The sequence below is a fragment of the Mauremys mutica genome, chromosome 16, assembly GCF_020497125.1.
Source record: "Mauremys mutica isolate MM-2020 ecotype Southern chromosome 16, ASM2049712v1, whole genome shotgun sequence".
NCBI classification, from domain to species: Eukaryota; Metazoa; Chordata; order Testudines; family Geoemydidae; genus Mauremys; species Mauremys mutica.
In genome coordinates, this window is record NC_059087.1 from 29,789,294 (window position 1) to 29,815,821 (window position 26,528).

At 55.7% G+C, this 26,528-nt stretch overlaps 2 protein-coding genes across 11 annotated transcripts in view; both read right to left on the minus strand.

Moving 5' to 3' along the window:
- The window catches only part of LOC123351148 (trichohyalin-like), a 58,793-nt gene extending 44,649 nt beyond the window's left edge, over positions 1-14,144 (minus strand). Inside the window, exons 1-4 of the mRNA XM_044990353.1 lie at positions 14,014-14,144; positions 5,617-5,697; positions 2,628-2,737; positions 1,831-1,912 (exon numbers count right to left, since the gene is read on the minus strand). Coding sequence (XP_044846288.1) covers positions 1,831-1,912; positions 2,628-2,737; positions 5,617-5,677 — 253 coding nt within the window. The 5' untranslated portion in view covers positions 5,678-5,697; positions 14,014-14,144. The remainder of the gene's footprint in view (positions 1-1,830; positions 1,913-2,627; positions 2,738-5,616; positions 5,698-14,013) is intronic.
- A 6,613-nt stretch (positions 14,145-20,757) lies between these two features.
- OSBP2 (oxysterol binding protein 2) overlaps positions 20,758-26,528 on the minus strand; it is a 376,231-nt gene continuing 370,460 nt past the window's right edge. For 8 of the 10 annotated variants that reach the window (XM_044989855.1, XM_044989856.1, XM_044989857.1 and 5 more), the window contains 2 exons: positions 25,495-25,715; positions 20,759-24,695 (listed from right to left, as the gene is read on the minus strand). In XM_044989855.1, the coding sequence (XP_044845790.1) occupies positions 24,553-24,695; positions 25,495-25,715 (364 nt within the window). In that variant the 3' untranslated portion in view covers positions 20,759-24,552. Of the gene's footprint in view, positions 24,696-25,494; positions 25,716-26,528 lie in introns of all 10 variants that reach the window. The other 2 variants (XM_044989854.1, XM_044989863.1) reach the window with 1 other exon arrangement.

Sequence of the window (26,528 nt, forward strand, 5' to 3'; positions counted from 1 at the left end):
CCGCCAGCAGTGACCCCTGCTCAGCGACCATCCCTCTCTGCTCCCCCACCAGCTCCTCACCCTGGCTCTGTCTGTCCCACTCACACGCACTCCACCCCAACACGCTGCTCCAGCACCCCCGCCCGCCTCTCTTCCCAGCTGCCACTTCCCTCCCCTCACAACCTGAAACAACACAGGGCTGAAGGGGCCAAGCGGCATCCCTGCCAAGCACCAGGCTGGCAATGGGCCAAATTCAAACTTCTGTTGGCTTCAATGCAGTTACACCAGTTCACCCGGCTCTGCATGGGACTCGTGCCCCTTAGCCGAGCCCTTGATCTGCGCGTCAAGGGGAAAACGGAGTGACGGCAGCAACACAGTCCTGCAGAGTGTGAACGACAACACAAGTCCTTGCTCCTCCTTCTCCGAGGAGCCCAGCACCCCTGCCAGCCTAGCCCAGCGACCCTTCCCCTGCAGACACACCCAGCTGCCCTCCTGGAGTGGGGCTGAGCAGAGACTGGCTGCTCTGGCGAGCGCTGTGATGTCACAAGCAGAGGACTGTGACATCAGGCAGGGCGCAAATGAGACCTATCAAGACACAGATCAGAGAATTATTTGGCCCAATATTATTGAGACTTTATTTCCCATACAAGACCACAGCTGTTTGGCACGGCCCCGCCTTGCTGCAGAACTGGACTCCAGCAGTGAAGCTTTCATTTAAAAAATCAGTTCTGATTGCCAAGAAAACCTTCCAAACATGACCCAAGTGTGACAGGTGCAACTGAGCCTGCCTGAGTCTGCAGAGAGCCTGACACAAGAGCACCAGGAGGTGTGAACTGCCCTAGTTCCTCATGTGGATTTAAATGATCACTTCATTAACTAGTTCACTGCTGATTGTTTTAGCAAAACCAGCTTTCTGATGCAATAACCACAACATCCCCAACTGGCTCCCACACCGATACCTTCCCTGACCCCACGCCCCCTCCTTCGCTGCCAGAACCTCCCTCCCCCAACAAAGTTGATGATGCAGTTATGTGTTTTCAGTTCAAAATCTTGCAGCGTGCTCAGAATTCAAGATTAGAGGGCAGTTTGAAACAAACTGAATTAGAAAACGTATTAAACTGCAGGGGGGCTGCACTCCTGAGAGCTTCATTTCAGATTTCAGATTTAATTCACTAGAAACCTCAGTTGCTTTGTTTATCAGAGGCTTGCAGCAAAACTCCCACTCTGTGAATCAGAGGATGGCAGAGTCCACACGTCTTGTGGGAGGATTGCGACTCCGCACACGGGGCCTGGCTGGTGGAGAAGGCAGAACTGCTTCTGGTGAAATGACCCCAGAGCTCAGAGCAAAAGCCTGACCCCTTGCTGAGACTGGAAAACCTTCCCCAGGCCAATTCCTTGTCACTTTGCAGCAAACCCTGGACCTGCCTGACTCCAGCGGGGACTGGAAGTAGCAAGATACAATGCGACAGGCTGTTTGGGCGACATTAGGGCCTGAAACAAAGCAGGAATCTTACCAGAAAGCCCGTCCTGAGATGGGCACAGCCCAGCTCTGCAGCTCCAAGGGGAGGGGTTTGGGGAAGCACCTGTATTTCTGAGCTGTCTCTGAACAGAGCCTCTGGGCTTCCCCATCAACAGCTGCTCTCTAGCCAGCTCCCCCTCGCTGGGGGGTTTGCCCCTCCACAAAACACACCAGGGACAAGCTCGTCCCATCATTCGCTCACCCTGTCCAGTGCCCTGAGTCTGACCCTTTGGCCTTCACTCCCATCCCGTTTTTACATCTCTTGCCCCAAGTTCTCTGCTGCTTTCTGGCCTCATGGCCCCTCTCCCCACTTTAGCCCATTGCTCACTCACCTGCTGTCCAGGAGGCCTTGGGGGAGCATTCCAAGGAGGTGTCTCCATTCATGCGACCACCTGCGACTCCTGCACCAGGGCCCTGCCACAGCAGAAGGGAAAGAAACAGATAAAGGAGCAGCTGCAGGCTACACGTGTCCCTCGCCTGCTTACGCAGCGTCCAGAACAGCGTAAAACAAACCCATTTGGCACAGATCCACCACACGACAGAGACTGCACCTGGGGCTGATGATGGGAGATGTCTGTCCAGACAGAGACGCTGGCCATCAGGTCCCCTGGCAGGCACCACCTCACACCAGCCAGGTGGCCGTGACCCAGGCAGGCACCACCCCATCCCAGCCAGGTGGCCAGGTCCCCTGGCAGGCACCACCTCACACCAGCCAGGTGGCCGTGTCCCAGGCAGGCAGCTCACACACTAGCTGGGCAGCCGAGTCCCAGGCAGGCACCACCCAATGCCAGCCAGGTAGCCAGGTCCCCTGGCAGGCACCACCCCATCCCAGCCAGGTGGCCAGGTCCCCTCACAGGCACCACACCACACCAGCTGGGCGGCCAGGTCCCCTGGCAGGGACCACTTCACACCAGCTGAGCAGCCTGGTCCCCAGGCAGACCCCACCCCATGCCAGCCAGGTGGCCAGGTCCACTGGAAGGCACCAGCCCACACCAGCCAGCTGCCTGGGTGGTTGGTGCATAAGCTGAATCCTGAGACCAATCCTCCAGACCTGCCACATTTCAGACGCCTCCTCTGACCCACAGCAGTGGCCCCTTCCTCAGGGCTTCCCCCAGCCCCTCCCACGCACCAGCAGCTGGCTGAGCTGAGCGTCGATGGAGTCCAGTAGGGAATCGCATTGGTCCTTTGCCCGGGCGCCTGCAGTCTCAGGACAGGACGGCGGCTCCGCTGTCTCCAGATCTGCAGGGGTGGCAGCTTCTGGTCAGTACCCACATACCCAGCAGGCCAGACAGAGACAAGCCTTGCAGCCCCGCGGCTTTAATCTCCACCTGTCCTGCAGAGAGCTCACGCCATGGCCTCCGCCCCCCCGAGCAGGGGAGCTCTTAGTGCTGCCTCTGTCTAGGTGCTTCCACATTTCCAGCTCCTGGGGCAGGTTTTCCTAATAACCAGAGCAGAGCGAACCAGAGATCGGCATGTATCTGCATGTTCTGCACATGTCTGTGCGTGTGTGTCTGTGCGTGTGTGCGCATGCGCCTGCAGAATCAGGCTAGGAGCCACACAACTGGAAACCCGACGAAGTGGGCATTCACCCACGAAAGCTCATGCTCCAAAATGTCTGTTAGCCTATAAGGTGCCACAGGACTCTTTACAACTGGAAAGTAAATCTAAGAGGCTAAAGGCTTTTCAGTGAGATGTGGGTACGTGATGTCTCCAGCAGGCAGCCTGCAGCTCTGCATTAGCATTACAAGGTTTTCATACAAGCCATGTTAGGCCAGCCCATGGAGCAGGAAATCCTGTAGGCTCCCTGATTGGTCTTCCCGAGCAGACGGAGTTTTCTTTACTTGTTTATAGGACTCCTGCTAGCCTGGGATTTGAACATTTCCGACTGTATGCAGACACTGCCAGACCTTCCCTTCCAGCACATCCCTTTCTCAGTGCCCTCGGCTTCCCTCTCTCTGCGTCGGCTCAGCCGTAAGTTGCTGGGAAGGGCGTTGCCTTCTGCTGCACAGGCAGCAGGGGTGGCTCACACACTGCGATTTGATGGGATCACACCAAACCCATGAGGGGTAGAAATGCGCTGGTCTGTGGTGATAAGGCATGAAAAAAGCAGCAGGACTCCTGGGTTCTACTCCCAGTTCTCTCACTACATAGGGGATGACAAGAGCATTTCCCCCCTTCCCAGAGCAGCGTGCGGGCTGATGGATTAAAGGGCAGACACACGTCGTCAGATGAAACGCACAGGAGGCTGTGCTGAGCCAATGGGCTGGAGTCACTGATCTCCTGCCAGTCCCCCAGACTGTGAGTGTGGGTGTGGGTGTGTACACACCTCTCCCTCCCAGCGGGCCATGCAACATGCCGTGCGGCTCCAGCTCTGAGATGCCGTCTCGCTGCCTCTGCTCACGGGCTGATACGGAGACCGTCAGCTCCTCTGCCCCGCTACAGCAGCCAAAGAGACGCAGCAGTGGGTGGCATGTTATAAGGAGTCACCAACGAAATGCCGTGACCTGATGTGAAATCCCTCGGGGAGACTCGGGGGTGGGGGCTGCCAGACAGGTGTTTGCACGTGTATAATCATAGAATCATAGAATTCAAGATCAGAAGGGACCATTATGATCATCTAGTCTGACCTCCTGCAAGATGCAGGCCACATAAGCCGATCCACCCACTCCTTAAGCAAGCGACCCCTGCCCCATGCTTTGGAGGAAAGCGAAAAACCTCCAGGGCCACTGCCAATCTACCCTGGAGGAAAATTCCTTCCCGACCCCAAATATGGCGGTCAGCTGAACCCCGAGCATGCGGGCAAGACTCTCCAGCCATACCCTCTGGAAAAAGGCTAACAATATCCTATCATTGACCCATTGTACTAATTACCAGTGTGGCACTTAATTGACCTATTGACTAAACCCGTTATCCTATCATACCATCTCCTCCATAAACTTATCTAGCTTAATCTTAAAGTCATGGAGGTCCTTCGCCCCCACTGTTTCCTTCGGAAGGCTGTTCCAGAATTGCACTCCTCTGATGGTTAGAAACCTTCGTCTAATTTCAAGCCTAAATTTCCTGACTGACAATTTATATCCGTTTGTCCTCGTGTCCACATTAGCACTGAGCTGAAATAATTCCTCTCCTTCCCTGGTATTTATCCCTCTGATATATTTAAAGAGTGCAATCATATCTCCTCTTATCCTTCTTTTGGTTAAGGAAAACAAACCGAGCTCCTCAAGTCTCCTTTCATACGACAGGCTTTCCATTCCTCGGATCATTCTAGTGGCCCTTCTTTGTACCCGTTCCAGTTTGAATTCATCCTTCTTAAACATGGGAGACCAAAACTGCACACAATACTCCAAATGAGGTCTTACCAACGCCTTATATAACGGGACTAGCACCTCCTTATCCCTACTAGAAATACCTCGCCTAATGCATCCCAAGACCGCATTAGCTTTTTTAACGGCCACATCACATTGCCTACTCATAGTCATCCTACGATCAACCAGGACTCCTAGGTCCTTCTCCTCCTCCATTACTTCCAACTGGTGCGTCCCCAGCTTATAACTAAAGTTCTTGTTAGTCATCCCTAAATGCATAACTTTACACACATAATTTTAGCCCTGTGTTTGTGTGCACTTGGAGATGAGCTCTGTGTGCGTGTGCGCGTGTCCACGTGCACGTGTGAGCTCTGTGCATGTGTGTTCACATCTGTGTGTGTGTGTGCACTGAGAGGCGAGCTGTGGTTGTGATGTCAACTGTAATACAATCAAATGAATTCCAAACCCCACCCCTTTCTTTGTGCACCCTCGGCTGTGGCACGTGGCCACGTGCCCGCTGTGCTCTGCTCTCGGCTGGGTGCTCTGGGAGGGGAGCTCGCTCAGCCGTGTCCGAGCTGGGCTGAGGGTTTCAGGCTCTGGGGCTGCTCCCCTGGCACCTTCCACCATCCTCTGAATTCGCTTAAGGAAACAGAGTTAACTGGAGCTGGAAACGTCCATGCCCCGGGCGTCACCCCCCACCATTGACTGGCCATTGAGCAGGGCAGCACCCCTGGCTGGGCACTACCGGGTGTGCGGGAGCTCTGTGCTGGCACAAGGAAGATGTAAATCCCCACCCGCTGGCCACGCCCTTACCGGATTTGGTGCCATCCTCCTCCTCCTCCTCCAGGGTGGCTCGGCCCCCTTCCAGCTCCATGTCGGTCACGCTGCCTGGTCCTGGAACACAAAAGCGCAGCAGCAAGTGGGTCACTTTCCCTCCGTGCTGCCCTGGGGCAAGTGTCTCTGGGGACCTTCCTGCCGCAGCTCACGCAGCTCACTCCTGCCACTGCTGAGAGCAGCCTGATGCTCTGCAGTGACCAGACTCAGTGCACGTGGGCATGTCGCCCTCTATTGGCCACCAAGGGCACATGCCAGCCTGCTGCTAACTCCCACCTGCAGAAGTTCCCCCGAGCTCCTGTGTTAGATGCTTGTGTTTGGTGCAGAAGCTCCTGAGTTCACTGCCTGTGACAGCCACAACCAGGGCCAACGAGAAGCAGGGGGAAGCTGGTACAAATTTCCAGGGCCTGGTGGTCCGGAAGGGGGCCTGGGGCCCGGCTTCCCCAGCTTCGTTGGCCCTGTTTAGCCAGTCCATCCTTGCTGGGGGGCCTGACATTTTTTTTTCACCAGGGCCGGAACCTGCTCTCGACGGCCCTGGCCATGACTGTCAGTACGGATACGGCTCCAGTCGCCCAGCTATGACCTGGGACATTCCAGCTGCCTCTTTCCCAAGACCGGAGGCACAGGAGCCAGAAAAGGGTCACATGCAGCAGGTGGCAACGTCAGAGGAAATCATTCAAATGCAGGCTTAAGTTCTCAAGAGGAACCAGCAATTGGGGGCTCAACCAGAGACACCTCAAAGGGGGGTGGAGTTTCACTGAGCGCAGGCTCAGCACTTCCTGGAACTCATGCCTGTGTGGGGTGGCACACGCTGGGCCCCAAAAACCAATGGTCTCTTTTGAACACTTAGGCCATAGCAAACTGAACTAGGACTGCGCAGCGCTGCCCTCTGCTGTACGGACTCAGAACTGTTCACTTGTGTGTCACAGCTCCCGAGACGGGTAACAGCTAAGGGAGAGTCTCCCCTAGCAGCCCCCCAAATTATGAGATTGATTTACAACAGTCATTGTGTGCTTGAAGGGGCATGTCTGTTTATTTGCCTTTTACGGACATTTTCAGTTTTTTCTCTGTCATCAGAAAGGCAAGAAACTGACGTCTTTAAATGAAAGATGAAATTTTCACATCATCACCTGACTCCGGGAGCTGGGGCTTTAAGGAAAACACACGTATTGTGAAAACTGAGAGTTAGTGACACTGCAGACAGCCTGTCTGCTAGGCAGGGAACGAGGTCTCCACACGCAGTGCCAGCTTCTCACCCGCCCTGCCAGCCCAGACTGTTCCCACTCACTGAACGCCAACAGGCTTCTCAGCGTCAGTATCTCCAGGGCACACGTGGCTGGGCAGGGAGATCTGCCCAGACCTGCCCTGCCCGACAGTGCAGCTCATCCAGCATCTCAGCCTGGCAGAGGCTTCGTCCCAGACTCAAGCGTCCCTGGAGCTAGGTGCTAACTCAGCAGTGGCACCGTGGGCCAGGGTGGAGGGGAGCAGAACCTGGTGACAGTGTGTCTCTGGCATGCTGCCCGAACAGGCCCCTGTGCAGAGATGCCAAGGAGCAGGAGGCAGCAGGGTGCAGAACTCATCCCATGGCTGGGTTTGGGAAACACACGGTGCTGGGGGAGGGTTTCTAATGGTCACTGCACACGGGGCAGGTGGACTCAGCCCGTCATCGAGGGCTGCCCAGGACACGTTATGGGGCCCTGTTAGCACAGCAGCTGCAACCCCTTTAGCAGTGGAGACTGATGGGCACTGGGGAGGAAAGCGCAGGCCGGGAGGAAGCCAGTAGCCTCCGGACATGGAGCCGGTAACTGTCCATGTCCAACCAGCAGAAGGGGGCTGGAGAGCCCTCCTAGGAGGCAGGGCTGGGGCAGGTGCACCGCCCAACAGGCAGACACACAGGGCCAGATACCACCATGTAAATGGGCAGAGCTCCACTGACATCCCCGGAGCTGCACCAATCCCACCTGCACAGGTCGGCCCAGCGCTGTTTTGGCTCCGGGGTCAGTAACAACTCTCCATTTTGGTAGCAGGAATGAGACAGGTCAGCGAATTTATACCCACACAGCTCTCCTGGTGCCCCTCAGTCCTGACCCACAGCCCCCCCTGCTCTTCCAGTCCTGGGCTCCCCACACACAGCTCTCCTGGTGCCCCTCAGCCCTGACCCACAGCCCCCCCTGCTCTTCCAGTCCTGGGCTCCCCACACGCAGCTCTCCTGGTGCCCCTCAGTCCTGACCCACAGCCCCCCCTGCTCTTCCAGTCCTGGGCTCCCCACACGCAGCTCTCCTGGTGCCCCTCAGTCCTGACCCACAGCCCCCCGCTCTTCCAGTCCGGGGCTCCCCACACACAGCTCTGCCAGTACCCCTCAGTCCTGACCCAGAGCCCCCCCCCCACTCTTCCAGTCCTGGGCTCCCCACACTCAGTTCGGCCAGTGCCCCTCAGTCCTGACCCACAGCCCCCCTTGCTCTTCCAGTCCTGGGCTCCCCACACACAGCTCTCCTGGTGCCCCTCAGCCCTGACCCACAGCCCCCCGCGCTTCCAGTCCTGGGCTCCCCACACACAGCTCTCCTGGTGCCCCTCAGCCCTGACCCACAGCCCCCCGCTCTTCCAGTCCTGGGTTCCCCACACACAGCTCTCCTGGTGTCCCTCAGACCTGACCCACAGCCCCACCCCACCCCCAGCTCTCCTGGTGTCCTTCAGACCTGACCAACAGACCCCCGATATTCCAGACCTGCCCCCCCAGCTCTGCCGATGCTCCTCAGTTCTGCCCTGCAGCCCCCCTGCTATGTCAGATTTGGGCTCCCATGCACACAGCTCTGCTGATGCCCTGAATTCCCACCTTGCAGCTCCCTCCCGCACACTAAGTCAGACCTGGGGGTCCCTCTCCCTGCTAATGCCCTTCAATCCCTCCCACAGCCCCTTCCTGCCACACCCCCAGAGGTGTGTCCCTTCCTCGCCCCCCTCTGCCAATGCCCCTCAATTCCAATTCACAGCCACCTCCGCTATGCCAGCCTGATGCTCCCCCAGCACTGAGCTCTTCCGATGCACTTAGCACCAGCGTTCAGAGGTACGAAACAAGTGCACTAAACGTGGATTCAGGTGAGCCTGTGCAGCTGCTAATCACCAATCTGTTTGCTCAGGGCAGCGCCACAACCCTGCACTTCCGAGACTCCCTCGTTCGAGGCACATTCCATGGAAACAAGTATCAGAGGGGTAGCCGTGTTAGTCTGGATCTGTAAAAGCGGCAAAGAATCCTGTGGCACCTTATAGACTAACAGAAGTTTTGGAGCATGAGCTTTCGTGGGTGAATACCCACTTCGTCGGATGCATGTGAGGTGCCACAGGACTCTTTGCTGCTATTCCATGGAAAGCGTGTGGTGACAGCTAACATGCAAATGCTCAGTGTCCACCTGAGGACTGTCACCTGATGTCCCCAAAAGAAAGACCCAGGGACCGGTCCTTATGTGCAGTAACGCCCTGCGGGCCTATGGCTGGGGCAGCCCTGGTGCTGTGTCTCCTGGCTCACCCACTGAGTGGGATGTTCAGGAGAATTAACTCTGCTCCCAGACACAGCAGAGCGTCTGAATGTCCCAGCTCTACATGTTGCACAAATCTCACAAAGTTCCAAAAGCATCAGAAAGTCTGACTCTTAGTACGAGAGTGTTCCCTCCGCTCCAGTCTGGCCACTGAGAGATGTGACGCTGGCAGACCAGGTGCCAGCTCTTGCCAAGGCTTTAGGCCTCAGCTGAGCACTGGCAAATTCATTGCTGGAAAGCAGTCTGGTTCCCCTGCGTGTTAGTATGATGGAGATGGGTACTGGACTTACAACAATGTGTTAAGACGTTGTGAAATGCTTGTAAGTTGCTGCAGGCATTAATCTCCCGGATCATTTCTTTAACACGTGCTAGAAGGTAATATTTAAGTTTTTGCTTTGTAACTGTAAAGATTGTTTGCTCTGACACTGAAAACCCAGGCAGGAGGGATTGTCTCCTGCTCATCAAGAAGACCTATCAAAACTAAACGCAATACAAAGCCTTTAATTGCCCCTGCAGAAAGAGGCTACGTGCAAAAAGGACTCATCCCATCAGCATGAATTCTGTAAGCTGACAAGAAAATTTTACAGCTTTTGCTGTTTGGACTCTCACAGGGTCAGAGCTACAAAACAGAAGCAGAGAGCCCCAGTTGTACCTTGGGTTGGCCCTAAAAGACATTCAGGACTGACGGATTACTACAACCTGCCACCTTTTGAAACAACAGACTTGTGTGTATGTGTTACCTGCTTTAACTTTGTGACAACTCTCATGTCTTTTCTTAGTTAATAAAGCCTTAGCTGGTTTACTATAGGATTGGCTACATGTGTTGTCTTTGGTGTGAGATCTGAGGTATCATCTGACCTGGGGTAAGCAGATGGTTTCTTGGACTGGAAACAACCTGAATATGTTGTGACCTTTGGAGTATAGCAACTATCTATCACTAAGTCCAGCTTGCCTGGGAGGCAGATAGACTGGAACGCCCACGGGGACTGTCTGTGACCCCGGGGTAAGGCTGTTACAGCACTTTGGGAGTTCACACTTGTTAGTGGGCTGGTGAAATCTAACTATAGAACATACGGCCAGTGTGGGGGGTCTACCCCGCTCCTTGTCAGTCTGCCCCGAGGTTGGCACTCACGGTCGTGAACCACTCCAGACAGCCTGACAAGTGAGTTCTTACGCTGTCAGGTAGCAGGGGAGTTGGAAATGCTGCAAGATTGGCTTCTCTCACAGAAGTGAAGCTGAGAGGCGTGTCCGGGGGCTACACTCTCACAAAGATGCTGAGCTCTGTGGAGTCTCGTTAGCAGTCGGCATGTCCGTCGTGCTGGCGGAGCGTGCTGCACTGGCAGCGATGGAGCCCACCGAGGGCAGAACTGGCAGCATATGGGCAGCAGCAACGCAACCTTCCGCCACCTTGCTCTGCCGGCGAGCATCAGCCTGTGCTAGGGTCAGACTAGGGGAGCGGGGAGCCCAGCCAGCCCTCGGCCTCTCTGCTGAGGCTGCCAGCAAGAGGAGCCGTTTGCATGGATGGTTCCTGGGATGGGGACAGCAAGGAGCTGGACTGAGACCCACCATATGGCATGAATGGTAACAGCATTGGCTACTGCCGGCCCTAGGCTGGATCTGAACCAGGGCCCTGGGGATTAAAGACTCCGCCCCCCCTCTCAGTCTCATCCCTACAGACAGACTCTGATGGGAGCTGGGGACCATTAACTGCTGCTGTTACCTTGGCGCTGGCTTATGGGCTAATTGGAGTGAGCTCGGCATTCGGGGTGCACATGTTGAGCAGACACCTCCATTACTGAGCAGATTTCTGTCCTTCCCGCCAGTGACTCCAGTCAGTCTCTGCTCTTTGATTCGTCACCCTGCAGTTTTCATGGAGCTCTTAATATTAGGTACAATTTGCCTTTGTCCTCCCAGTAGAGTGACCAGATGTCCCGGTATCAGGGGCTTTGTCTTATATAGGACCCTATTGCCCCCACCCCGCTCCAGATTTCTCACACTTGCTATCTGGATCTGGGCACCCTACCCCCCAGACAGAGGAATATTCAGGACAGGAACTGACTCCTCTTAGCATATGAGAGTTGCTATAAGATCATCCAAACCTCCCCAGTTACACTCTGTAGGCTCCGTATTCAGGAGAGAGACCATTCCAGTTCAGCACATTCACCAGTTCTAACTGATGAGCCGTGGGGAGAGGCTGGCCCAGGCTGTAGGGTGACCAGACGTCCCGATTTTATCGGGACTGTCCCGATATTTGCTTGTTTGTCCCGCGTCCCGACCAATGTTAGGTCGGGACACTGGACAAACAAGCAAAGGCTCCGGAGCCTGGAAGGGCTCGCGCCCTTCCCCGCCCCGACTCCGCCCCCTCCTTCTCCAATTGGATCCCTCCCCAAATCCCCGCCTCTTGCCAAGCAAACCATGCCCAGGAGACGCAGGGGAACACGGGGCCGGGGTGAGTGTGAGTCCGGCCTGGCCCCGAGCAGGCAGGACTCGGGCGCGGTACCTGGAGGGAGAGTAGGGGGTGGCCTGCGGGGCCAGGCGGTGGCTGTTCTCCCCACCTGAGCAGCGGGACGTGGGAGCAGCCGCTGCTGCAGCTCCCACATCCGCGGGAGGAGGAAGCGGCCAAGCATGTGGCGCCCGGGCCTGAACCCCCCGAGCCCGGGCCTGCTGCGGGGACCCAGCAGCACACACGCTGCGCTCAGCCCCTGGCCAGTCGCGTCCGGGCTGGCTGCCCAGCTGGTGCAATCCCGCGGCGGAGGCATCGGCAGCCCAGTCCCGTTCATTCCCCTGTGGGACCCGAGCGGGATGGGGGGGCTGGGGCCTGCTGCCCCCACTCCGAGGCCGCCCGCGGGATTGCACCAGCTGGGCAGCCAGCCCAGACGCGACTGGCCAGGGGCTGGACGCGCGCTGTGTGCGCGCTGGGTCCCCGCAGCAGGCCCGGGCTCGGGGGGTTTGTGGGCGCCAGAGCCGCAGCTGCCGAGCTTGGCCAGCGGCCGCTTCCTCCCCCCGCGGATGTGGGAGCTGCAGCAGCGGCTGCTCTCAAGTCCCGCTGCCCAGGTGGGGAGAACAGCCGCCGCCGCCTGGCCCTGCAGGCCACCCCGTACTCTCCCTACAGGTACCGCGCCTGAGTCCTGCCTGCTCGGGGCCAGGCCGGACTCACACTCACCCTGGCCCCGCGCTCCCCTGAGTCTCCCGGGCCTCCCTCCAGCGCTTGCGGAGGGAGGAGGAATCGGGGGTGGGGGATTTATTTATTTTTTGCTCTGCCGCCATTTTTTCCCCCTCTGCCCCCGCCCCCCCCCCCCGCGTCCCGATATTTGACCTGGGTGATCTGGTCACCCTAGGCCCAGGGGCCAGTTCCAAGGCAAATACATTTGAAGGTCTCCGTACACAGTGCTGTGATCACGCAGCAGTTCCCAGTCCTGCTGCAAAAGGCCAAGGATGTGCGAGAGAGGACAACCAAAGATCTGTTTGTGGACTATGCTTGACAGCGCCTGCTCCTGTCGTATGGTGGTCAACCATCGATCCCGCTGCTTCTGCCCCCACAGGGAGAATCCACATTTCTTGCTCTGCTTTCACCCTTGAGTGGCCAATTGCCCAGCAATGGGGCTGGGGTCCTGCAACTGCTAAGAACCAGGCCAATGCAAGAGCTCCTGCCCCTGGTGAGCGCACCGAGAGAGGCTCAACCCAAGTGCCCGTACCTCCCTCATGTACACTGCGAACGGGACGGAGGATAGCACTCCAAAGGCAGATCCGCACACAGGCATCATGGAAGCAGCCAACCACACACATGCAGGGGTGGTGAGGTACCCACAACCCTCTGTGGGAGGAATGGAGCCAGGGGACCCAAGCTTTGCCCAACCTGGAGCCATCCCGGCACCTCAGCAGGTACCTGGGAATTGGGAACACTCGTGTGGCTGTAAATGGTGCCTGCGTCCTGCAGGGACGGGTGGTGAAAGAGGGACAGAATGAGAACCGGAGCGGGTGTGCCATCCACCCTAGAGCAAAGTGAGTGCTCAGTGGGTGTATCAGCATGGGGGGGGGGGTAATTTAGTGGCATGTTACATCCCTTCTGCACACAGGCAGAGGGGTCACCAGGCTATGGGCTGGCTGGGGAGAAGTGGGCCCCTAGAGAGAGACCCAGAGGTTCATGCTGCCCTCGCTAATGAAGGTCGCTTGGCTGGCAAGGGAGCATTGCATCATTGCATACTGGGACCAGTCCCCTCCCCATCTCACACGGGGCAGCACAGACTCTTATGTGGGTGCTGGGCTCCCCAGGGTGAGGGCACCCAGCTGAGGGGCCCCATCAAGGCTCCAGGTCCCAGGACAGTGGGTGCTCCCAGGGGTCCTGGCCCAGGGCTGGGGCTCCGGGGTCGGGGGAGATGCTCCCAGGGGGCCCGGCCCAGGGCTGGAGCTCCGGGGTCGGGGGAGATGCTCCCAGGGGGCCCGGCCCAGGGCTGGAGCTCCGGGGTCGGGGGAGATGCTCCCAGGGGGCCTGGCCCAGGGCTGGGGCTCCGGGGTCGGGAGGGCTGGGGCTCCGGGGTCGGGGGAGATGCTCCCAGGGGGCCCGGCCCAGGGCTGGGGCTCCGGGGTCGGGGGAGATGCTCCCAGGGGGCCCGGCCCAGGGCTGGGGCTCCGGGGTCGGGGGAGATGCTCCCAGGGGGCCCGGCCCAGGGCTGGAGCTCCGGGGTCGGGGGAGATGCTCCCAGGGGGCCCGGCCCAGGGCAGGTCTCCGGGTCCCGGGTGGGCGGGTGCACCCCCCAGGTGTGCGGGGAGCGGGGCCCTGCTCGGGCTCCTGCCCCAGATGCCCCGGGTCCGATCCAGCCCCTGCAGCGGGGAGGGTCTGACTCACCTGCCGGGCAGGGGGGCTGGCTCCGGGGCAAGCGGCTCCGCAGGGACCGGACCCGGCCAGGCGCTTCGGAGCGACTCTGGAACGCCCCGGCCGGGGTCGCGTAGCAACCGTGGAACGCAGCGGCCCCTCCGCGTTCTCATTGGTGGGCGTGTGTAGCCGCTGCCTAGCGACGGCGCGAGGCGGAAATTTACAAGAGGCGGCGGGAAGCCAAGCGGGCCGGGGAGCGGTGGCTGGAGCGTCCCAAACCGGGATCCCGCGTCCTCCTCAGCCCCGCCGCCGGGGCACTGCAGACCCTCCCCTACCGGGGCTCTTCTCTTCCCCACCCCACCCCAAGCCAGCCCCCCGGACAGCGCGGGGGACCAGTCCGGCCCATGGCACCTACTGGGGCCCTGACTGCAGGGAACCCCAAGGCCCAGGGGGTAGGATCCTGCCCTGCATAAAAACCAGAGTCAAACCCTGGCTCACCAGCCCGTGGGCAGGGAATAGACCCAGCATCAGCGAGGAAGAACCAACCCCCCAGGAGGGGCCTAGCCCATGTTTGTTCAGGGTCTGCTGCCCCGAGCTCAGCCCTAGGGTGACCAGACAGCAAGTGTGAAAAATCAGGACAGGGGCTGGGGAGTAATAGGAGCCTATATAAGAAAAAGACCCAAAAATCGGGACATCTGGTCACCCTACTCAGCCCTGAACTCCACACACAAGAAAACGAAGTCCCTGGCCCAAGGAGCTTCCAAGTCTAACCAGCCACCAACAGCAGGGCCCAAATGTATACGACAGGCCCAAGGCACAAACCTTAACCAGAGCAGAGGTTTTAAAAACAGGTATTATCTGTCTTGTAATACTCTGTTCCTTGGGCATTGGGAAACTACCAGTGCTGTAACATCTGTGACTGTGGGAAACTTTTGTAATGTTTTGTATGAATCTTGTGCATGCCTCAGTTTCCCCTATGTGGTGCCTGGTTAACTGGGTGGTGGGAAAAGGTTGTTTACTATTTGCAGCGACCCAGTGATACCGGCGTGACTGACAATTGGCTGACTGGGGCCTGGAGCCCATGCCCATGGAGAGCTCGAAAAAGGCAATGTGGCCACTTCAATTGCCCGGATGTTTGGTACCTAGCAACTAATGACCATGGGGGTGGCTCCTCCACAGGAAGCCAGCTGGGTGTGGCCTGCTGGAGAACAAAGGGCTAGTGAGGATGGCTAGGTGACGAGGCAGGGGCAGCTCCAGGCCCCAGCACGCCAAGCGCGTGCTTGGGGCAGCAAGCCGCGGGGGGCGCTCTGTCGGTCGCTGCGAGGGCGGCAGGCAGGCTGCCTTCGGCGGCTTGCCTGCGGAGGGTCCGCTGGTCCCACGGCTTCGGCGGGAGGTCCACCGAAGCCGCGGGACCAGTGGACCCTCTGCAGGCACGCCACCGAAGGCAGCCTGCCTGCCGTGCTTGGGGCGGCAAAATCCCTAGAGCTGCCCCTGTGACGAGGTTTGCCCTGGAACAAGAACAAAGGACAGAGGAGGGATCAGGTGGGCTTGTTAAGTGTTGAGCTGCTAGAAGTGGGAGAGAATTCTCTGGACTGGGATTCAAGAGGGGGGTCTGAGAGGGCTCTGGGCTCAGGACTCACCCAGATGGACTTTGCTGTAACCTTTCATTCTCTATTAACTAAGGACGTTCTATGCTGTGTTCTAGACATCTAATAAACCCTTCTGTTCGTACAACGCCAGCGCAGAGTCACTCCAGATTAAGGAATTTGGGGGTGCAAGGCTCCCTTTGGGAGTGAAGTCTCCCCCAGGTGTCCAGTCCAGGTGGATTTGCTGAGGGGAGCTCACGGCATGAGGCAGGGGTGCTGAAGGCTCCAAAGTTGGGTCCCAGGAGGCGGTGAAGCCAAGGGGCGAGAGTGTGTGCCCTAAGGGGGTTGACGCACTGAAGGGGGCCCTCCCAGGGGCTGCTCCAGAGCTGTGCGAGAGCACCACATCTGTGGATCCGTGACAACATCAAAGTGCAGTTCTGCTGTCAGCTGCAATCGCAGAATGGCATCGATTCCAAGGTCAGCAAGGGCCTGGCCTCCTGTGTAACAGGCCATGGAATTTCCCTGAAACAATTCCTGTTGGAAATGGGACATGATCACTGCTCATATCTGCTGCTTCACGGGCTGGCTCAAATAAGCTCGTTTCATGAGGAAAAAGACTTTTCCCGAGTAACAGCCTTGAGGTCAGAGAGTCACATTGGGCTCGTTCGGGTTGGGACATCATCATCAGCAAGAACGCTGCTGGGATCTGTGCTTAGTTAATAGTTCTGTTGCTGATGCATGAGCCACAGTAGAATCAGTCTCCTCCTTTCTCAGCCCCAGGCTCTGCTAAAAGGAGTAAAACACAGGGAAAATATTTTTGTCACTCCAGCCAGCAGATCTGACTCTGATACACACAATGAGCAGGTCGGAGGGGTAAGGACGGATGACCCACCTGACCAAGGGGGGAGGAGCATTTTCACCAACCCAGTGAGGAGGGCGTTAAACTAGGTTCAAGGGGGGCATGTGACAAAAGCCCAAAGGTGACCTTAACAGAGGGTTAGATGTTGCGGGGGTCAGACATGGAAAATTAGAATAGGGTCATTGGAGGAACAAGTGGGAAAATCTGTTCAACATCTTACTTGTTTATGCACAAATTCAAGGAGTATGTGGAATAAATAAGGAAGAACTGGAAGTATTAGTCCATAAGCTATATTATGACTTAACTGGCATCACAGGGGCTTGATTGGATAAATTTCATGTCTGGAATATTGATATAGAGGGATACAGCTCATTCAGGAAGGACCGGCAGGGTAAAAAGGGAGGAGTTGCATTATATATCAAGACTATATACGTGTGTTCTGAGGTCCAGAGCAGGTGAGAGGCACACCCCACAAAAGTCTCTGGGTAAAGATAAAAGGGAGAAAATAGGGTGATATGATGGGGGTCTACTATAGACCACCAAGTCAGGAAGGGGAGATGGATGAACAAATATCCAAAACACAAGACCTGGCGGTGGTGCGGGACTTGAACTACCCAGACATCTGTTGGAAAAGTAATATGAAAAACCACAACATTTCCAGTAAGCTCTTGGACTGTGTTGAGAATCACTTTGTTTCAGAAAGTGGAGGAAGTCACCCGGGGAACAGCTATTTTAAACCTGACTCTGACCAACAGGGAGGAATTGGTTGTAAATCTGAAGGTGGAAGACAATTTAAGTGGATGTGATCAGGAAATGGTAGATTTCATGATTCCAAGGAAAGGAAGGAGTGAGAGCAGAATAAGGACAAATGGATTTCAAAAAAGCCGACTTCCACAAACTCTTAGAAGTGGCAGGTAAGTAAGGTCCTCGAGGAAGAAAATCTAAGGGAGAAAGGAGTGCAGAGCTGGCACTTTCTCAGGCACTCTCTAGTAGGGTGACCAGATGTCTCGATTTTATAGGGACAGTCCCGATTTTTGGGTCTTTTTCTTATATAGGCTCCTATTATCCCCCAGCCCGTCCCGATTTTTCACACGTGCTGTCTGGTCACCCTACTCTCCAGTCAGGAAATGCAGTTAAGTCTGAAGGTGAAGTCTTGTTTGATTTTCTTGTCTTGTCTTCTCTCCAGATTCTTACGCCATGTCTGTCAGCATTTTATCTGAGCTTATCCTTTAAACGATGGTTATACCCCTGTTAATTATGTGTCGGCCAGTGCTAGAAATAACGTAATACAAGCAGGAATTTAATGTACCAATGGTGTAATTTAAAAAGCTCTAGAGGGGAGGCACTAACAAAATCTGATTAACAGGCAATGTCTCATTCAAGAAACCCCAGTTGAATTCAAACAAACCAAACATTTCCCCACCCGAGTCAGGGATCCTCTAGTGCACAAGGAGATGGTGGGGGCAGAGGCAGGTAGCAAATAAAGGGCCGGTGGCCATGCAAACGCCTTCAAAACAACAGTGTTAATGTGTCCCTTAGAAGTGGGCCACAGAGCCAGACATCCAGGGAGGAGCCCGTATGGCAAAGGCCCCATGGACTCTGATCGCAGTTGTGACTGTGGGACCCTGCAAGGTGGAAGAGAAAACACATGTGCTGAGGGAGAGGCCAATCCCATCTCTCTGCCCAAGCAGCACCTTGGCTGGAGCAGGCACCAGATGGGACCTGACCTTGCCGACTGCACAGAGGCAGCGGCTCTTAAGCCTGGGGACCTAAGAGGCTAAGGAAACAGGCCAGAGGCTCAGCCTCAAGCTGCCAAGTTTGTGGGGTTGTGCAGTGGCAGGCCTGGGGGATGCCAGGTGTCCAGGGTGATGCGCAGGGCACCAGGAGGGCTCCTGAGAGAAGTAGGGGTGGGGGCAGAGAGCAGAGCTAGCTGCCTGCAAAGGGGGAGACAGATCTATAATATCAAGCAAGAGCCTTAGCCACCAGGCGCCCTGCCCCTGCTGCTAGAGGGGACGGAGTCACTGGGTGTCTGGGAAATCCTCCTCCTGGGTCTCAGGCCCTGTAATGGGGGCAGGCGGTGCCCTGCAGAAGGGATACAGGCTGGGCTGGAGTCCTAGGCACCTGTTCAGCCCAAGTTGGTCAAGGCTGGTCCCTGCCGGGCTCTCCCAGGCCAGCTACGCCTTGGCACCCCTCAGCAAAGGCCTGCAGCTCTCCCGACTGTGGCTGGACCAGCCTCTAGATCAGGGGCCCTCCAACGCTTCCATAACACAAGCAGCAACCAGGAACTGTCTCACTGACTCCCCCATCCGTCTGCCATCACCTGGCCCCCCCCGACTCCCAGGGGCCTTTGCCTGGCGGGCCCCCCTCCACTTCCCATCACCACGACTTGAGGAGGACCAGGGAGGACAGGGCAATGGTGGGAACAAGGACAGGATTCAGAGGCATAGGCAGCCTGCTGCTTAGCAAATGGCTCCAAAGCTCCTTGAACCCGACACGTGGTCGTTGTTCAGTGTAAGGGAAAATGGAGCCAGTGACCCCGAGAGACCTGGGTGAACTAGCACAAGGAAACCTTCTGCCAGGGCTGGCACCACGTACATGCCAGTGCAGCTGCACTGGGGCTTGCTACCTCTGTGCCACCTCCCAGCACATCCCTTCAATGGCTGAGACACCCCCCATCTTGAAAGAGAAATCTGGGGTCCAACGTTCCTGGCTACTGCAGTGACATGCTCCTCAAACTCTCATCAGCTCCCAATCCCCACAGTAAGCACCCAGCCCCCCTAGATCATCTCCAGCCCACCCAGCTGCCCCTGCCCTGGGGGTGCCCACTGCCCCCCATGCCCCCAGCTTCACACAGAGCATTTCCCAAGCCCCAGGGGCAGCCCAGTGGAGTAAGTGACGACACTTCAGCATGATGCATTTTAAAACTCCTGAATCCAAGTTTTATTACTGTGTAGGAGAAGAGAGATCACACAATATATTGTTCCAAAGAATTACATTCAACAGCATTTACAGCAGAATGACATTAAAATCCTCTGGTGGGAAAACAGAAAGACCAGGACAGTGCTCAGATTAAGTGTTGTCACTAAATGAACTGTCAAGTGCAGTAGTTTGCTTTTAAACTTAGCTGTCCTACAAATGACTGGGTGTTTTGGGGTGTGTTCCCAATATTCCCCTGTCTAGTTCTGCTATTCTGTAGTGTCTGTGTATGAGGCGTCTACACAAATGCATTTACTGATCAGAAAGGACGAATGGCTGCTCCAGAGACCAGCAAAGCTGGGCATTTAGCTGCCAACACTTCATTTCTCTTTGCACTTTGTTTAGCTGCAACAGCGCTCGGGTCCTGCTTTAGGGACAGCAGGCGGAGGAATCTCTCACCTTTCCAAGCTCTGGGCTAACACTGGTTGTGACAAAATACGCAAGGAAACATAAGGCATTTTAAAGAGCTATATTTCTACTCCCTTTTATGAAACTGAATCAGACCTTGAGTGGAACCCCTGCTCCCCCCGCCCCCGTGTGCAATTTTGTTATAGGGTGACCAGATGTCCCAATTTTATAGGGACAGTCCCGATTTTCAGGTTTTTTCTTATATAGGCTCCTATTATCCCCCACTCCCTGTCCCAACTTTTCACATTTGCTGTCTACGTTGTTCCAACCCAAACACAGAATGACACGAGTGAAGCGCTGTGAGCACAGAACCTTCTATGCTCCCAGAGTTACATAAAGTGCGTCTCCAAAGGAGCTAGGGTCTAAATGCCTTGGTGATGGAACATGCAATAGTCGCCAGCAGGCTGGATCCAAGCGGCGCAATGTCATAACCCAGCAGTTCAGAAAATGGAGATTCCCCTGCTTTACCGGGCCGCAGGCAAACCACCCGGCCAGCCAGGCTGCAAGTTGTGCGTGCACCTGCGCTGGCTGCCCCTGGTACCCAGGGCCAGGCTGTGCAAGCAGAGAAGAGGAGACCACAGCACTGAATTTCTCACATGGTAACTGGCTGCAATACTGAGAGCCTCCCTGGAGGGCACGTTTACACTACAAAATTAAGTCGACCTAAGTGCTTGTCTCCACTACGGCGCGGGGTCGATCTAAGATACGCAACGTCAGCGGTGTGAATGGCGGCGCTGACGTCGATGTACTTAGATCTACTTACCGCGGTGTCTTCACCAGGAGGCGCAGAACCAGGGAGAAGGTAGGTACCGGCTCTATGAGGGTGGGGGGGGAGGGGAATCCTGTTTACCCCTGGCCCCTTCTGTGCTCCAGAGGCCAACCTAGCGCCCACCCCACTGTGCTTTTACCCCCAGCCCCTGCCTTGCTCCACTCAGCAGGGACTAATCCTCCCCCATGCCCCAGTGTGCTCTTGCCCCTGGCCCCTGCCTCGCTCCAGCTGGGGACCAATCCTCCCCCCACCCGCACCATGCCCTGCTCTCAGGGGGGATTAAAATCAATGACTTTTTAAAAAAAATGAAAAAATTGGCGGTGGAGTTATTCAGTCGGTGTAATGGGTGAGTTACAGCGATGGGAGCTACATTTTAGTGCAGTCGCTTACAGAGGTAGGTTGATGGAAGCTGCCTTATGTCGACCTAACTGTGTAGTGTAGCCCAGGCCGTAGCAAGCTGAAATGCCTGGTTTTCTAAAAGGGAAGGATCTTTTCTAATTAACACCTTCTGAACATGGAAGCATTTGGCTCTGGAGCAATTGTTACTTAGCTAATTAAGCAAATACCTTAAACCTCTCTCTCCCTGCTCATTTTAGAACAAGCCTACCTGAAAGATAAGCTGAAATATACCATACAGGTTGTACTATAAAACCTCAGACAGCCATATCTGTCTTCATTATTTTTCATCTATTATGTACCATATAAATTTAAGCAAAATAATTTTATATATATTTATATATAAATTAGAAGCAAATAAAAGGTGAAAGGGTACACGGAAATCAGCTGTGTTACCACACTGATAGCCAATCACTAATGTTACATTGTACAAGTTGTATATATACTGTATACATACATGTGTTGTAAATCAGTCTGTGGGTGGTGGATGAGAAGAGGGCTGACCAGGAGACTGATGGTCTTCGGAACCTGATTGCATACGAGTCCCTTGTGCAGTCTGGGTTTTCCAGTTACCAGTGCCTTGAAGTTCATTATTGCTAGTTTTCTTCCCTCGTGGATGGGGGCTGGCCCCAGCATGGCCTTTGAGCCACGCGAGCAGAGCGGTTGGTGTGACATGGAGGCAAGCCAGAGCAGAAAACATCAGAAACGAAAGCACACAAGGCAGAACCCTGCCTCTAGCCCTCCCGAGAGCTCTCACACGGCTCCCTCTCAAGCCCAGGATGCTCGGCAGGTCTCATCAGTGTGCAGATCTGGACTCCCATTCCCAAACGGCAGCGCAGACAGAGCTCTCTCGGGATACCCTGCAGTTTAGACACCAGACCCATATACACCAGAGCAGGATGTGTGAGCGAGTCACCTTCTCTTGTTGCTCATTTATCACCTGGAGGGCTTGGCTCATCCTTTCCAGGCATCTCCGGAGCACTCGGTATCCCAGCAAGGAGATTACTCTGGTGGGGAGGTGGCAGCAGAAGTGCCCGGACCTCTGTCCCCATCCGACTGGGGGTGGCACTTGGAAAGGGAGGCACAGGAGCAGGAGATCAGGGCAGACATTGGTTCCACCGGCATCACAGCCTAAGGGGCGAGTGTGGCCCAGTATTTGCTGTAATGTTTGTCGTGAGGGCTCAGCGGATGTTCAGTGGTGGGACATTCTTAATAATGACAACAGCAGGAGCCCTATGGAAGGGGATTGTTGCAATGGGGGGCGGTCCAGAGCCAGGGGCCTGGAGGGGAGCGAGTCCACATGCCAAAGTGTGTTGGGTTCAGGGCCGCCCGCTGCCCAGGGAGGGATACTCTGGTCACTGAGTGCCTGCAGTACTGCATGGATCTAAGTAAGCCCGGCAGCACGGGGGGCCATAGGCTAGATGCACGTGGGCTGGAGCAGTCAGTGACAATCCAGGACTGGTGCCTGCACACAGCAGTGAAAGCAAACCATTGCCTGCCACCTTCCTGCAGGGCCCTAGGGCAGACTGGGTCCAGTGGCTTTCTCCTGGGCCATTGCAATGCTGTGCCCCATTCCCAGCAGCTGGTGCGAGCCCCAAGTACAGCTGCCCTCACCCCTTCTGCCCAAAAGTCTCTGGGCTTTTCCCGGGGCACCTGTGACAGAGCTCAGCAGCTCGGCTCAGTCATGCCAGAGGTGGGACACTGGCAATTTCAGCTGGCATTTATCTTTTGACTTGTGGTTCACAATCTCTATGTCACCCAACTAGAGAAAAGACACAGAATCACAGGCAGGGAGAGGGTTTGCAAGGAGACAAATCAGGACTTAGTTTCAGTTTGTTCACATGCAAAGCAGCAATGTTTGTCTCCCATTGTGCCAGCTCTCCCCTCAGACTGCAGGGTGATTTAATGGGTGTTCAGAGCCATTATAGTCACGGGGTCACGCTGGAATCCTGCACCCCTCCAGCTGCATTCGGGGATCTTGGATCTGGACCGTCTCTGTGCATCAGGAGAGTGGAAACTGGGATCCACGAGTCCCGTGTGACTGTGCTACAGCGACTCGCAGCCAGTCACAACACCGAGCTCCAGTCAGAGCCAGCCTCACTCAGGGGTCCCTGTGCTGGAGCTGGGGGCATCCCGCCAGCCATCTCCTCCCTCTCGCTGTATCCCAGGTAACCACGTCTCTCCTCCTGCTCCTCCGCTGAGCCCCCCAGGCTCTGCTCCCTAGCTCCAGCTTGGGGGTGGGCACAAGAGAAAGAACCCCACGGAGATAGCAGGGGGATGGGGTGGAAATGGCAGGAAGCCCAAGGAATGGGAATGGGGGAAAGGAACGGGTAGGGTTGTTCAAGAGCCTCCCACTACACTTCCAGGCTCGCCGTGAACCACGCTACAGCTCTGCCTAAACGAGTGTCGCTGTTCCCTGCACCTCCAACTGTCCCTTACGGGGACTGACATTGCAATATGACGGGAACCATCCATGCAACAGCTGCCGGTGGCATCAACCTTTGTGCCGGGTGTCCGAAGGGCAGCTCAGAGCCCAAACCCTGCCTGGAAAGTGTCGCAGGAAGGTGTAGAGAGCTGGGAACATTAACTGCTACTGCAAGGCATGGAGGGGGAAGGGGCCTTGAGGTGCTGGGCTGGGGTGAGCTGTGGATCCCGCTAAGCACTGGTACTGGAACTGCTGAGTAAGGGTCTTGGCTCTAGTCCACGAAGGGGCTGACTTTACTCTGACTGAGGGCAAATTTAAGAAGTCTCCCTAGACAGATCGCCTCTTGTCTGCTCTCGGGAAGGAACGGTTTCCAATTAAGACAGAGTTGCAGGGAAAAACCAAAACAAACATGATCCAAAAAAGCATCTTGTTAGAGACGGTTCTAAAAAATATCAACTCAATATTGCAGACTGGAAAAAATCCACTCAAATAATCCGCCAATAAAGTCACCTAAATAGCTTCAGAAAGAACCTAATTCATAGCTGTGGGAGCATCGGGCACTGCTGGGAACTATGGAAAGAACCTAAGAATAAGCACCTAATCTACCATCCCTAGAAAAGTCATCTTCTCCCTAGAGCTTCGGAGATGAATGGGATCAGAGAGTTGCTTGTGTCTGTAAAAAGGAACCTGAACTACAAGCAGATTTTTTAAAAATTAAGTCCATACACAAATGGGGAAAAAAGTCAAAAGGAAGATCTCCAAGGACTGTGCATCGTATCCCCGCAACGCGTGCATCTTTGGAAGTCGACGTCTCAGTGAATAAAGCTGAGGCTTCAAAAAATATAGGCAGCAACTTCTGACAGCAATAAATACGCTAGGCTAAAAAGGAACCAGATTCAACGTGTCTTTGTTCCTAATTAGTAGCTAAAAAAACGCCACCGTTAAAAAAACACTGAATGCTATTTTATTAGTGCATAAAAAAATAGGTTTGGAATCCCTGTTTTGATTTATTTTCTTTTAAATTTCTGTATTTATTTACTCTGTGTGTGTTTCTGTGCGCTGTGACATAAACAGCAGGATGCTGCCCGATGCGTCCCAGGTGCTCCTCCTCCTCCTCTCCTGTGGCCTGCCAGCCTGGCATGGGAGGAGCAGCTCAGAAGATATCAGGGCACAGATCCCAGTCCTGTTTCTCCTTGGCTTCCCAGTATCCACCCTTGTAAACACAGATCAGCTCCCCTGTCAGGGGATCCACCTTCCTCTCAAACCACAGTGGGATGTAGCCTTCGTAGTCTTTGCCTGTCGAGAGTGGAGAACGCAGCACAAGGGTTGGTTGCACGTCTCGTAGGGAAGCCAGGCAGCTCTGCTGGCATCCCCACCGTGCTGTCAGCGTACTGCAGTGCACAGGAACATAGGGATCAGAATCAGCCCAACAGACCATGCATGGGTCACCCATTGCTCTTGGAACTCCTGCTACTTAGAAGGACCAGCCAGCCCTATGAATTCATGAGCCCAGGCCTCCCATGGGAGCTGGTAACGTCCATGTGCTGTGGCTGGCTCCCAAAGACACACGTGGTGGAGTGTCAGAGCTGGAAGGCTCAGAGGTTGTGCCCAGCCAGCTCAGGAGAGGAGATGGGCATGACTGCAGCTGGAGGCGGGTTCCCCTGCCACATCAATCATGACACAGCACAGCTGGTCCTGGAATCTCAGATCACTTTACCGGGGGGCTGGAGGGGGGCGGGAAGCAGCACTGTCCCTATTTTACAGGTGGGCTAGCTGGCAGAGGGGGAAGGATTTGCCCACAGTCACCCAGCAAGTCTGAAACAGAACCTCCGTTGGGCGCCTGAGTCCCAGCCCTCAGCTGAGTCCATTAAACTCCTCGAAGGTGTCTAGAGAAGGGAAAGAGCGACCAGGCTCCCGGCCCAACCCTCTGCCAGTTCGGGATTGTGCTGTTCCGGCAGACTGAGGGATGGTTCTTCTGGGACTCGGGACACTTGACTGACTTGCTGCCTCCCTTTGGCCGCAGCTCCCACGGCCTGGGACCAGCAGCCTCCCCGAGTCCCCTGGTTACCTACTGAACCCTGCAACCCAAACTCACCTTCCTCCAAGGCCTCCACGGCTTCCGCCTCCCGCCTGCGACGGACGGCCCTTTGCTTCTCCTCCAGCCTCTGCTTCTCCACGTTGGCCTCATCCCACTTGCCATTCTCCATGAGCCGCTGGTCGGGCCTCAGCCTGCTGTCTGTGGGTGCCACTCGTTCCTCAGGCTCATTCAGGGTCAGGGCCAGGTCAGAGAAGAAATACATGTTCTCGGCATTCTCCCTGGAGGAGAAGGGGTCAGGTTAGCAGGTGGATTCTTCCACTCACCCAGATACGAAGGGTCTTCATCCATCCATCTGCTTGCATGGCCCATCACTGAGGTATCTAAGCATCTCCTACCATTAGATCCAGACCTGGCCACACTACCTGCCTGGAGTGCAGGGAGTCCTCAGTGAGGAGGCAGAATTCTTACTTTGGGGAGCCTTTCCTCCTACCACCCCAATGGAAATGCTTAAGGAAATGCTCTTCACATGAGAGAACAGTTCAACCAGTGCTGCTCCATGATCTTCCTCAGGGGTCATGGGCTCCTCCTACACTCTGTGCCACTGGCTAGGAGGTCGAGAGGGCAGAGGTCACTCCCAACCACACTTCCCCCACCTGCCCAGCATCCAGCAGTGCTGCTGCCCCACAACCAAGCTGGCAAGAGTCATCCCAGAGAATAGGAGGAATTCCAGAGAAAAGCCAGAAGCGTGCAGTAGTGCTTTGCCGCTTGTGCCACATGTTTGACAGCAGCTGCATGCGGAGGGCTAATGGCCTTTGGCATTAGCTCTCAGCAGCGAGCCAAAAAGGCAACGCAATGTAGCATGAAGACTCGATAGGGTGGAAACCGGGCCACACGGATTGCTAAGCTGGCATGGAAAGTAGTTACATGAACATGGGTTAACGGTGTCAGTAAAGCAGTTTTCCAAACTGGGCTAAGTACTTCTTCACAATTCTTCCAGGAACAACGTTAGCTCATGAGACTGTTCTGGAAAGGGAGTGAACTATAACGTTCAGACCCATGTTAGAAACCAGCTCCTGCCGGCTCCAGACATG